Below are 13,848 nucleotides of genomic sequence, written 5' to 3' on the forward strand. Positions count from 1 at the left end.
GTGTCTGAGGTTGTGACAACTTTTCTAAAACCCCTTTCCTGATCATTCTGGTTGAAATGCCTACTTTACTACATCCATTCATCTCAAAGTTGAAAAAACAAGCCACGCCCACTGTTTTGTCATTTGATATGCCTTTTCTCTAGGACAGGGCTATTCAATTAGTTTGCCATGGAGGCCAGTTCATGAAGAATATCCCAAATGAGGGGCGGGAGAAATATGACTTGCAAAATGAGGAATGTCATGTCTAATGTAAATTGAAGCTTTATATTATGTAAATATTTAAATGAACTGTTGTTATCATCTGCGTTCATACATACATAATCATTTTAATAATTTGTAATAATAAAAACATATCTTTTGTTTACGTTGTACTGAAAGCCACACACAACTTTTACCGCTATGGCATGTGATGTTTTCTACTTGGCGCATCTAGAAGGCGCTAGCGCATTGCTTGCTAAATTTAATTTTGATGTCTTGGTCACATTCTTTGGAGGGCCAGGACAAATTGCCTTGCGAACTAGGCCAGTTGAAAAGCTCTAGGACTTGTCAAAAAAAAAAAAAAAAACCTTCAAAGCTTCCGGTTCATGCAGACTTTAAAACAAGGTGGAAATGGTAAAGCATCTCAATTATCAACTTGTAATCAAAACCTGAAATCCCATGTGAATACCGGGTGCAAACACATTTAAAATATTAGTTTATGCAACCATAATGCAGATCAAAAACAAACAGAATGTGAAATATGACAAAGTATGCACGAGTTTGGTTAGACATGATGTGTTATAAGAGGCTGAAAGTGGTTGGGGGTATTTTTGGCACCACTTTACATCCACATACTGCGCGTTAAAGAGGTGCTAACTATACCTCGGTTTGCCAGGAGTCCTCTGTAAATATTTACAATTAATAAATTGTAAAAAAAAATCTGCAGACTGTACAATAAACATGCGATGCCTAATACACGGGAAAGACTTGCAGAAGATTAATGTGCTTTTGAAAAAGTGTAAATAGCAAAGAGACGTCCCTTTCGGCAGTTTGTTTGAGATGTCACGCCAACGGTCCAGAATAGAGGATGCCATCAAGAGAGCGGCCTCTTGTTTGTCTTTCTCACGCTCGTTGGTGAGTAGCAATGTCCCAAATGTCTGGACTCATTTGGCTGAACCTAAAAGAGACGAATGGTGCTTGCAAGAGAGCATCAGTCGCTGTTATTTCTGGAAGTGACAGGTAAGGCGTACTAACATCCACAGTACCTGTCGCCGTTTCAGACGGGACGTCTTCACAGCGCCGCGGCTCTGAATCAGCAGCTGGGCTGGAGGTGGTAAGCCAGCTCAACTGTGCCCAATGTTTGTGGAGATTTGGCTGGTGCTGATGGAGACTAGGTGACACCTCTCCCAAGCTAAACATAGCAACCTGAGGCGGGCCACGTGAAACAGGAGACAGAGCGGCCCTGTGCAGCTTCAAAGCTTCACCATATGTCTGAGAGGCCCAAAGAGGGACAATTTCCAATTTGTGCGTCAACTAACCTGCTCATTGACTGATTTTGCCCTGGTGTTCCAGCCGGGCACAGCTGGTTACCATGTTTCCGAGCTTGGTCCTGGCAGGCATTCATCAAATTGGGAGTTGGGACTGAAAAGGGAACAAGAATTAGGGTGGGGGTGCTCTGTTGTTAGGAAGTGTGAAGTTGGTTTTGTTTGTTATGTAATATTTGTCCATAAGCTCATGGTTAGCGCAAGTAAGGGTCCTGTTGCTAGGAGAGGAAGAGCGCTATTCACTTCTATTGGCTGCGAGGAGCTGCACAACTGTCCAATAAAAATCGCTACTAGACTTGGACAGTGCTGGATATCCACAACATCATCATGTGTACAAAGAAGTCTTTAGGGGTGGTTTTACAGAGAGATTGATTGGTTTTTCATGGCGATGGTACTTTTGAGATTTTGCCAACCATATGTCTTGTTTCACCCTTGAAATACAAATGTGAGCTTTTGTTTTGTTCCGTTAGATTTACTTGCATTTGTAGACTTCAGGATTTTGCTTACAGAACATATTTAAAGCATTATTCTTTATTTTTATTTTTTTATCACTTACGCTGAATCAGAAATCTTACCAATTCATTAGATAAGATTAAATTCAACTTTATTGTCATTACACATGTACAAGAACAAGGCAACGAAATGCAGTTTAGGTCCAACCTGGAGTAAAATGGCAGCAAGTGCTGGATATGGGTATACATTATAAAGTAAAAATGATAGAAAAACTATGGTGATATTTACAGGTGAATGTACTATGAAAATGATATCCCGGATGCATTAACTATGAACAGAGATTTACAATAGATGAATATGTAAAGGTTGCTATTAATAATCAGAAGTAGGCAGATAGATATGAACATAATATAGTTCATATCCAGTGGATATGTACTAAACTTTGTTGTTTTAATCATATTTATATTCTAATGGCTTTTACCAAGGGGAGTTATTTCATTTTCACCTGTTTTTCTAAAATTGTATTCCAAGAAACATGACGACTTTCTTTCTAGACAGTATTTTATATTATTTTTACAGAGTAATAAGAAGACTTTTAAAACCATATTGATGATGAACTTTTAATCTCAATATGACTTTAAAATAAAACCTGTATTTGTGTTAATCTCCAGATGTATGAAAATGAGTGTATGCTTATTCAGAAAAAAAACATCATTTGTAATTTTTGCTTTAAGCCCCGCTCTTTTGAACAGACATGAATAAACTTCAACACATCTGAACAAGCAGACTGACTTTAAAGACACTTGCCAGATCTAGAAAAAAGTGTATAAAACATTGAAGTTGTACCGTAGAAAATATAAATATTTAGCAAAATTTAATTGCTAGATTCTAGATCTGCCTTAGCTGCCTTTCAGATTCTCTCTTTCTGATTGTCTTACTCTCCCATTACAAATCAATACATATTCATCACAAAACTGAAATTTAAAAATGCAATGAAATGAAAGCCATACGTCTAACCAAGTTACTTTCCAAATTTGAAATTGATATCACAAAAGTTAAATATTCAGAGAGTATTTTTAGTAAGTAATGTGTATTTATATAGCGCATTTATTGTGTATGGCCACACACCCAAAGCGCTTTACATACATGAACCTCTCCACACCATCACCAGTGAGCAGCATCCACTTGGATGATGCGACAATAGCCACAGACAACGGTGCCAGTGCGCTCACCACACACCTGCTATGGGGGAGTGGAGAGATAGTGATAGAGCCAATTTGATGGATGAGGATGATTGGGAGGCTATGATGGGTAAGGGCCAATGGAAGAGATTTGGCCAGGACACCAGGGTTACACCCCTACTCTTTATGAAATCTGCCATGGGATTTTTATTTACCACAGAGAGTCAGGACCTCGGTTTAACGCCTCATCTGAAAGATGGCGCTCACTGACATGATGGTGTCCCCTTAGCATTTACATTCTGTACCATAAAAACACTTGTCGACACAATTATGAATAAATTATTAGGTTTGTTGGTTCTCCTGACATAATTTTTTTTTCTTAACAATTAATTTCAGACACAGTTAACAAGCTATTTAATTCAAAATAAAAACTCCAGCAGGTTTGAAACAAGTGGAGAATGAGTAAATAATGACAGGGTTGTTTGTTTGCATGAATCTCTTCAATCAAATACGGCGATACTGATTTGTTAGTTTTTTATCCTATTCATCTGTGGTGTGTGCATTTATGGTTACTCTAAAAACATGTCCAAATTTGATATAAAACAGGAAGAAAAATCCGGATATAAATGTCAGGTGATGTTTATGCTTGTAATATCAAAGCAGTCTCAAGAAAAAGCTTTTTCTCCATTTCTCATCCTCCTAATGCTAAATCCTTTCAGACTTGCACTCAGTGGCCTTCAGTTGGTGTTGTGACAGTCGAGCTCCCAATCAGCAGAATTGATCTGAAAGGGTCAAGAAAGCAGTATCAGTGTTGAGCAGAACAACCTGCCTCCAGCACCAGACACAGTGGGACGATATGACCCAGCAAATCCCTGTCAAAAACACTCACATTAATTTACGTTTGAAGAAAATTTTTTTAATTTTTTTCCAGATTTACTCAAAGTGATGTAACACAGAAGGACTCTCCAAAAATGAGCCCTAAATGGTTGACAGGATAGCTGCTGCACCAGTCCTGCACTTGACCCCCTGCTGCACCTGCCAGACGACCTTTAACCTCTAGGAGCCGGTGCTTCAAGAGGCTCCTGCTGTTTTATGGTTGCTAACGCTGATGGACACAAACACTGGACAAATATATTGGCACACAGAGACCATCAGGTCTGCAGAGGCAAAGTACATCTGAATAGGGGCTTTACTCAATATGAAGGAGATTCTCAATCTTTTCTCTCAGATAAGCATTTTAAAACATTAAAATGTTTTATTCAATATATAAACAAAACACTATAGACTTGATCATCAACATGCATGTTGTAATGATTTTTTAATTTTTTTTAAAATTCTGCTAAAATATATAGATTTTAAAGTATACATACACAAACTGGCCACTTTATTAGGTACACCTGTCCAATTGCTTGTTAACGCAAATTTCTCTTGTTTATGCCAGAGGTGACAGGAGAATGGCCAGACAGGATCAAGCTGATAGAAAGACAACAGTAACTCAAATAACCACTCATTACAACCAAGGTATGCAGAAGAGCACAACATATCAACCCTTGAGGCGGATGGGCTACAGCAGCAGAAGACCACGACATCTGCCACTCCTGTCAGCTAAGAACAAAAACAGAGGCTACAGTTCGCACAGGCTCACCAAACCTGGACAGTAAAAGATAGTAAAAAGATTGCCTGGTGTGATGAGTCTCGATTTCTGCTGCAACATTTGGATAGTAGAGTCAGAATTTGGCGTCAACAACATGAAAGCATGGATCTATTCTGTCTTGTATCAATCCATCTCTTTATGACCACAGTGTGCCCATCGTCTGATGGCTACTTCCAGCAGGATAACGCACCATGTCATCAAGCGTGAATCATCTCAGACTGATTTCTTGAACATGACAATGAGTTCACTGTACTCAAATGGCCTCCACAGTCACAATATTTCAATCCAATAGAGCACCTTTGAGATGAGGTGGAAAAGGAAATTTGCATCATGGATGTGCAGCCGACAAATCTGCAGCAACTGCGTGATGCTATCATGTCAATTTGTACCAAAATCTCTGAGGAACATTTCCAGTAACTTGTTGAATTTATGTCACAAATGATTAAGGCAGTTCTGAAGGCATAAGGAGGTCCAACTGGGTACTAGTAAGGTGTTCCTATTAAAGTGGCCGGCGAGTGTATATATAGTGGTCAACATTTGAAGTGGTTCCAAAATGTTTAGCAAACTTGTCCCAAAATTTGTCCCCGAAATTTAAAATGATGTGCAATATTAGAATGTTTGCAGAGATCAAACCCAACAAACAGCTGGTATGCTAATAAGCAAAACAAATTTAATAGACAATAAAATTTTTTTTAAAAAGTTGTAATTTTGTATCAACAAATGCAAGTACATAATTAAATTAATAAAAAAAGACTAATATTGTGCAAAAATATTTAATGAACTTTGAAGAGATACTGTGAATAAAATGCATTTAAACTGAACTAATCCTTCCTAAAATAGAAGTGAAAATATTGTTAAACTCAATAATGCATCATACGGTTCATAATTCATAACTGTTTTACATTCCAAGTTAAATTTTTAATTTGAAAATGTAAATATTCAATTGAATATGTAAATGCGTTCATAATACTTTCATAACATTTAAAAAGTAGTCGTTAAGGACGTTAAGGAATCTATTAATTAAATAAAATGCAATAAGACAATCTGCCAAACATTTGGTGCAAAAACCTAAAAATATCTAACAGCTATCTTCACAAATATAGACATATGAGTTCATGACATTGTTATTCACAAATCAATAGTTTTCAGACATGAACCAACGATGAAAGTCTTGAACATAAACTGCACTCTAACAAAACAGTTTCCCTCTCACAAAAAGCGGTCAAACAAGGAAAGGAAAAAAAGCTTTCAAGATAAAGAGCTCGAGTGAACCACACTTTATTTGTGCGTTTTGTGCTGCTGCTCCCACTGCTGGCCCTTCATTTCACATCTACTCATTTTAGTCATCTTTACGCTTCTTCTCCCCTGGATGTTGCTCACAAAAATAACGTTATTTCTCAAAACAATTCTATAATTATTTCTGACAACATTTCAAAATAGACAGCATTTTAAGGGTCAGAAGAACATAAACAACAGTCGTTCTAGTCTTCAGAGGATGTATTTTGGGAGCTGGACATTTTTGCTCTGACCTTTTTTCTAAAGACACAGATCCATTACCACACTGACCTCATGTAATTGTTTGTCCCAGTGGTGTTGTAAAACTTAACAATCCTGATCTTTACTTGCTGGACAGCGAACATCAGTTTCCTTCATTACGAGCATCAAACAGGACACGGCATTAGTGACATAAAGTGTGGATATCTCCTCAAACATCAGCTTACAGTACAAGAGTTTGAAGAATGTCTGACTATGCTTATGTTTGGAGATTTCTGATTACAGCTGAGAGCAAACAGAAGCTCCACTAATAAACATTAAAACTTTGAGAAATATTAAAAGAAATGATTACAAATGTATTCTTCAGCTGTTAAATGTCTTACAGATACCGTAACGTTGTTTATAAGTCTTTTGAAATTGAAATGTACAATATTTTGCTAACACACATTGTTAGTCTTTTTTTACATGAATGATTAATCTGTCAATCCATTTAATTTAATCCACTGAGGAAAAATAGTTTGTTTTGGTAATCTTCAATCAAAGTCTGACCGTTTGCTTCCACTTGGTGTGGCAGTGCTTCTCTGTTGATATCATGGCTTCAGCCAGAAAACCACACCTTTCTTGCCATTAGTTTCTAAGAGGGAATGATGCAAAAAGAAAGCCCCGCCCCCTGCTATTCTTATTTCAGTATGAAGCGAATATTGCGTAGGGGTCGGGGTTTTCTTTTTGCACAAAAACTAGCTTAAGAGACCGTAAGAATTTATTGATTATTTTATTTAGTTATTTTTTATTATATATATATATATATATATATATATATATATATATATATATATATATATATATATATATAAAATTTAGGTGACGCGGTGGCAAAGTAGGTAGTGCTGTCACCTCACAGCAAGAAGGTCGCTGGTTTGAGTCTTAGCTGGGTCACTTGGCATTTCTGTGTGGAGTTTGCATGTTCTCCCCACGTTCGCGTGGGTTTCCCCCACAGTCCAAAGATATGCGGTACAGGTGAATTGAGTAGGCTCAATTGTCTGTAGTATTTGAGTGTGAATGAGTGTGTATGGATGTTTTCCAGACATGGGTTGCGGCTGGAAGGGCATCTGCTGCGTAAAACATGTGCTGGATAAGTTCCAGCGGTTCATTCCGCTGTGACCAAGCCAAAAAGAAAATGAATAATTAAATATATATTTAAAAAAATAACAATACATTTTAAAAAATTAAAAGAAGCAGTATATACATCACACATTAAAGAAAAAGATTATATAATTTACAAATTTCAGTTGTTTTTGTAAGTAATACTGCATTTCAGTGAGCAAAATATATATATATTTTTTTTATTTGTTTGGTTTGTAAATTTACATTTATGTACAAAAAAAATTGTTTATAAGATATTAAGATTAAGGAAATATTTTTTCATGTAAAATTTTTGTTTTGCAATTAACAAAACCAAACAAAACATTTTCTCATCGTAAGGAAAAGTCTTTATTAGTGTTCTCAATGGAATTGTATCGGTTCTAAATGTTAAAAAATATACACGGCTCACCCCAAATAGCTACTTAATTACAAAGGATAATTTAGAATAGATCCAGTCAATACTTTCTTAATAAAATACAAAAAAGATTTCGAAACAATCCTAAGCTCACTTATTTTGGCAATGCTGTAATTCGAAGAGGGATGTTAGAATAATGTGGCTGAAGCCACCAAACTGACGTCAACAGAGCTTCTTCTTTCAAATGTGGAAGCAATTGATCAAACTTTGATTGAAGATTACCAAAACAAACATTTTTGTGTGTGTGTGTGTGTCTGTGGATTAACATGCACCGATTAATTGTTCACCTAAAGAATAACAATATGAACATTTTTGATTTCACACTGACTTTAAAAGACGTATATAAAAGATATATTTTAACTCGATGATTTTTTTTTTGTTGCTGTTCTTTGTTTTTGCTTAGCCACAAACAATCTGTTTTCTGTTAACTGCTTTGAGAGAATAGTACGCTTGTTTAGAGCCTTTCATATTTTATACTGTAATGGGAAATGTAGTTCCCCTTTTTTTATTGCTCTTTCCAGCAAACAGATGAAATGTGAAGCTTCATCTGCAAGTGAGTAAAGTGAGACATGAGCGACATCTGCTGCTGGTTAACAGAAGCTGCATTTTACATCATTATTGTTTCCTCTCCATAGTAAGATTTCATCCACATAATTTGTTCATTTTTGCATTATTAGTATTCGTTGTCACGTGTAAAACATTTTAAGATTTAAAGTGAATATTTATAGGCCATAGAAAGAAAGAGAGAGAATGAGAACTCTCATGTATTCATGTGCTTTCAGAAAATGTGTTTTACTGTATGGATTAAGAGAATTGTAAATCTTCAGCTTGTCTGATGTTTGTTTGAGTAAATAACATTTGGTCGAAATAATGTTTTATTTGTTTTGACTGAAAATCACAGTTATTGCACCTAATATAGATTTCTCATCTCTACCACAGTTGAAAAAAATACATGGCACACTTTTTGTTATTGACAATAATATTTTCTAATTGTATTTAATATTTCTACACGTTTTATGCTAAAAGGACTCTGTCCTTTATTATTTTACAGTTAAGTACTATATGCATTTTTAAAAAATGTTACTGTTCTAACGTAATTTTTTTGGTGTTTAGTAATTAAAGTAAGCAAAATGGTAACACTGTATTTTGATGGTTCACTTGAGTAATAGTAGACTGTCTGCTTAATATTTGTTGATACTGCTGCTAAACAGACATTTAACTGACTAAGAAACTTTTTCAAGTATATGTCAACTTACACTAACTCTAACCTAACAGTCTACTAACAATCTAAAGAAAATTAGTTGGCATGTAGATGCAATGTATCTTAAATTCAACAAACGGACCATCAAAAAAAATGTGACCAACAAAATTTCAAAGAGTGGGAAATATATTATTTGAAATAATGTAGCATTTTAAACAAATCTTTTTTTATGTTATTTATAATTCAAAGGATTTAATATATTTATTATAGTTTAAAAGCCATAAAGAGGATGATGCTCAGCACAATACTCAAAGGTGTTTATAAGTAAGCGTCATCAGACTCATGATTCTATATGCATTTTTAATTACAGTCAAAGCTGAATTATTGTGACAAATGCAGGTTAGGTTTCTGCAAAGAAGTCTTGTCACCATCTGTGCTGGAGGAGTGTGATGTGAAGATAAACAATGGACGACAAGCTCAAATAAACAGAGACAGGAACACGGCGCATATAAAGACATTCCACTTCTATAAACATGTCTAATTGTGGCTCAAATAAAGCCCACACATCAATAAACACTGAGCAGAAGAGGCAGAGAAATCAAGCAAACTGTTTGCTTTTGGTTTCCTTATTTTCAGAAACGCCTTTTATTTTATATTATGTGCAATTAAGAATAATTAAGTTAATTTAAGTTTTCTTGAGGTGTGGCCTACTAATTAAAGCCAGGGGCTGTTAACCAAAGGTCACAGGATCAAACCCCACTAAACACTAAATCTTTTAATTAAAAAATCAGGTTAATAAATGAATGTATGTATATATTCCAGAACAGTGTGCACATGTTCATTATAGATTGTATTACAATTGTTCAAAACATGCTACATAAGTGTCTTAATAAATTAGAGGAAACAAAGTTTTTTTTTTTAAATAAATCCTTTTTAACTTTACCGTTTCTTTCAACTGGCCTTTAAATTCTCATTCATGGTTTTTCTTAAAATACCAATTCTTTTTGTCAATGAGTACGTTTACTTGGACACAAATAGACGTACTCTGATTTTAATCCGATTAAGACTATAGCCTACTGTGATTAGGAATATACCAAAACAGAGATTTTTAACTTTTTTTTATTAAAAAGAAATAAATACAAATCGAATGTAAAAAGATGAGAGTATTGATATTTTAGTCAAATTATTGACATGCAGAATGACATTTCACTGCCTTTTGCAGGATACACAGACAGCAGTTCGCTTTTCTATGGTTACCAAAACCTCAGCCACCTGCATCTCCAAGGACACAAATGCACGCACAGACAGACTTGAACTCTTGGGGGCTCCTCATCACACCCTCCATGATTGAACAGTTTTACACACATCGTCTGCAGAAATTTCTTACAATTAGGTGTAATAAAATGACATTAAAACAACTCTCTTCCACCAATCTTTAGGCTATTTAGGTCTATCTTCGTGTTTGTCACAAAGGTACACATGATGGTGCTGATTGAAAGAGTATGAGGCCTGTGGCTGGAAACTTTATATCCGCCGTCGTATGTCTGATAAATTATCTGGAGTTGAAGATGATTGAAAATTAAACGCCTGGAATACGCCACATAATAATATTTACCTTAACTCAATTACACTATATGCTGCACAGGTCGATTTTATTTGCCATTCACAGGCATCTAAACACATTTAAATAGGTTAAAAACATCTGTTTCATCACTGGTTAGTTCTCACAACTGGTTTGTTCAGCTAAGAAGAGTACATGGAGAAAAGAAACACAGTCAACACTTCAGCTTTTAGAAATAGTTTTATTTCACTTTCACAGTTAAATGCATCACTGCTTCTCACAAATGTACATTGTAGAGTCTGCCAGAGCACAGTGTCACTGTCTCTCGTCACCATGCCTGGTTTCTGCCGGTGACCATCACCTTTCCCATTGTCCGCTGGTGACCCTCACCATGCCCAATGACCGCTGGTGACCCTCACCATGCCCAATGACTGCAGGTGACCCTCACCATTGCCAGACTTTTCAGATGCCCCTTATTGGCCCAGTATCTTCGAATGTCCAATATCTGGGCCTTCATTCCTGCAGTGGTCTCTTCAGTCTGTGTCACTGCTATGTGGCATGAAAAATACAATTAATAAACCAACTCGCCTTTATTATAGTAATCTGACAAATCAGCCTTATATTTTCACTTTTCACCAACAGACACAAGTGTTTTATATATGAATGTTTTATAAATGTGTTTTGCTTGTATATTGTACCTGTTTGTGCAGGAACAAATCGTTCTCCAAAAGCCTCTCAGTCTTTTCTTTAGCTGAGAAAGTCGCCCAGTGATAGGTGACTTTGATCTGGAAAACACATCCACAGAAAACATGAAAATGACTAACAAATAAGACAAAAATGCTAATAATGCATGTAGATGTGTGTGTTTGGCATGTGTACTTGAGTTCTGTGGGTGCCAGATGTTGGACACACTCTTCATTTGTCAAGACTTCTTCATCCTGTAATACACAAACATATATTGTAATTTTTTCAATCTTTCATACATATACAAACGTAAATAATGATATACTCTTAAAACACAGTGTTAACTCACTGCTGTGTTGCTGCTGGATGTCTGAGGGTACATATTGGGCAGCAGATGTGTTATATTGTCCAGCAGGTGCAGAGTCAAAGTGTTATAGTGTTCCTGTTCTTCAAGCATTGTAGGTCTGAGAGGAACACTGCACATACAGATAAAACACAACACCTTACTAACTACACCAGTCATTTTATGACTTATAGCTCCACGTCTATGAGTCTTTGTGTCAAAGAAATGGTGGTTAATTCTAGACACCTCAATATGTTATTTTTACAACTGCATCTATCAGCTGAATGCACAAATACAAACACTTACTGAAAGATGGTGGGTCCAAAAACTATTGATAAATTCGCTGGTGTCATTAGGTTTTGCTGACTCTCAGCAGCCACGCGGGAGAGGAAGAACAACAGGTAAGAGAGGACGTTGAAATGTTCCTCTGGAAGTGTGTTCAGGATCATTCTCATGGACTGATTGCGTTCTTCCTCTTTTGAATCTGCATGATAAAAAGATTTCAAGATGACTGCTGTGTCAGTTTTGTTGTATGTCAAGTACACACAATGATTGCTCATCACTTACCCCTGAACACATTCAACAGCTGCTTCCCGTGTGACTCTGGAATGAGACCACCAGGCAGTTCCCTCAGGAAAAGTTTCAACAAGGAGGCTAAAGGATGAATATCCTCCATGTCAAACTCAGGGAAGGCTCCGTCGTTGAAACTTTTCTTCAGTTCCTGGTACTGTTTCACCTTCCCGCTGATTCTGAAGAGGCCACTGATGCTGAGGCCTAAACAAATACACATTTTACAAACACAAGCTCTTAGAATATAAAAGAAAGTGAAGTGATGTGAATAATACACACCATGCTGGTCCAGGAACTGCACCATGTGTGTCAGGGCCAAAGGAAGGCCTTGTCTCATTTGGCCATGTCGCCTCAGGTGACTCAGAGGCACACCGAATACAACACTCGGTGTTTCCAACTGCACAAAGCAGAAGATAGGGAGCATTGTAAAGTACAGGACACTAGAAAGTGACTTTAAATCTGTTTGATAAGTCTGAATTTGAACAGCAAAACAAAAATTGCCTTAAGTTACCTAATGTTGTCTGTTAATTACAATACCTGTCAATGTAAACAAGAAATATGAGGAATACATTTTTTTAAATATAAAACAAGAAGCTTTTTATTAACAGTATTTGTAGACTGATTGTAATTTGTTGTTCGTGTGTCGTATACTTACACAAACTGACAACACTGCCATGTTTAAGGCGGTGATTGGTGAACCAATCAGGGGCAAGTCCAAAGCCGAGGGTCGAAGCAGAAAAGGGTCAAAACCGGGAGTTCAAAGCAGAGCCAAAATCGCAATCCAAAATCGTAAGTCAAGTCCGAAAAAAGTGTCAAAAACCGTGAATTCAAAGCCGAAGTAATCAAAATAATCGCAAACCACACAAAACACCGCCAACTACACCAACGCCAAAACACCCAACAGAGAATTCTAAAAATAACGCCTGTAAATACCTGCGCCGATCACGTCACGCATTCCATTCACGATTTTAAAAGATGCTAAAGAGCTCAGTTCAGTGTTGAATTGTCTAATCATTAAACAACATAATGTGCATTAAGCAGACTCAAATAAACGCGGTAACTAATATCAGTTAACCAAGGAGTGTTAAAAATAAAGCCCATAAACGCATCTGATGCTAATGGATGCTATTCATCTGCGAGCCAAAGAAAGTGCACACAATATTTACTGAACGATGATGAAGTATATAACAATGCAGTTATAATAAATTCCCATTTAATCCAAGACATGGCAATATACAAGTTATTTTACATGTCTGTGATTTTTTTAATTAAGTTAGTTGCATTACACGAGGAAAAGTGCACGTTTCCCCCAATAAGCACAAATTCACTTATAGTTTAGTTTAACAACAACAAAAGGCGTAATGTTACTTACATTTAAAACATTTGTGCTGTTTTGCCATCAAAAATGATCCAAACAAATCCGAAGGAAGACGCTGCTCGTGTAGGCCTGAGTGAAGTCAACTATTCAATGATTCATTCACAATGAGAGCCGTTTGATTCATTTCTAAAAGAATCGGTTTGATTCATTGGACAGTGAAATGTTTATTCAATCTTATATTATGAGTGACTTTTCCTTTTCTTTTAAAGTTATATTTCTTTTGGATTGTTTGACAATGTTAAAGAAAA

The 13,848-nt window shown here is 36.2% G+C and overlaps 2 protein-coding genes across 4 annotated transcripts in view; one reads left to right on the top strand and one right to left on the bottom strand.

The window, feature by feature from the left end:
• Positions 1–13,848, top strand: part of LOC101886227 (ovostatin) — a 370,069-nt gene that overhangs the window by 303,307 nt on the left and 52,914 nt on the right. The window lies entirely within an intron of this gene.
• On the bottom strand, positions 8,261–13,703 carry LOC101886572 (protein FAM13A). Of its 3 annotated transcripts, none has more exons than XM_073923659.1 (9): positions 13,595–13,703; positions 12,734–12,759; positions 12,502–12,619; positions 12,220–12,426; positions 11,959–12,136; positions 11,659–11,785; positions 11,505–11,563; positions 11,324–11,410; positions 8,261–11,174 (listed from the first exon to the last, which is right to left on the bottom strand). In XM_073923659.1, exons 3-9 carry the CDS (start codon positions 12,557–12,559, stop codon positions 11,159–11,161), a joined length of 732 nt encoding a protein of 243 aa, XP_073779760.1. In that variant the 5' UTR covers positions 12,560–12,619; positions 12,734–12,759; positions 13,595–13,703; the 3' UTR covers positions 8,261–11,158. The 3 variants fall into 3 exon arrangements, with proteins under 3 accessions (XP_073779760.1, XP_073779759.1, XP_068069727.1); XM_073923658.1 differs by having other exon boundaries at positions 12,878–13,703; XM_068213626.2 differs by lacking the exon at positions 12,734–12,759 and having other exon boundaries at positions 12,878–13,703.

The sequence above is a fragment of the Danio rerio genome, chromosome 15 (genome assembly GCF_049306965.1).
Source record: "Danio rerio strain Tuebingen ecotype United States chromosome 15, GRCz12tu, whole genome shotgun sequence".
Classification (NCBI taxonomy): Eukaryota; Metazoa; Chordata; class Actinopteri; order Cypriniformes; family Danionidae; genus Danio; species Danio rerio.

Bases quoted from the DNA above. Each gene is read 5' to 3' on its own strand.
- LOC101886572 (XM_068213626.2), bottom strand. From the start codon at position 12,898: ATGGCAGTGTTGTCAGTTTGT. The intron at 12,620-12,877 runs GTAAGTATACGA...TGCTTTGTGCAG, and splicing joins TGGCAGTGTTGTCAGTTTGT to TTGGAAACACCGAGTGTTGT. The intron at 12,137-12,219 runs GTAAGTGATGAG...TTTATCATGCAG, and splicing joins GCTGTTGAATGTGTTCAGGG to ATTCAAAAGAGGAAGAACGC.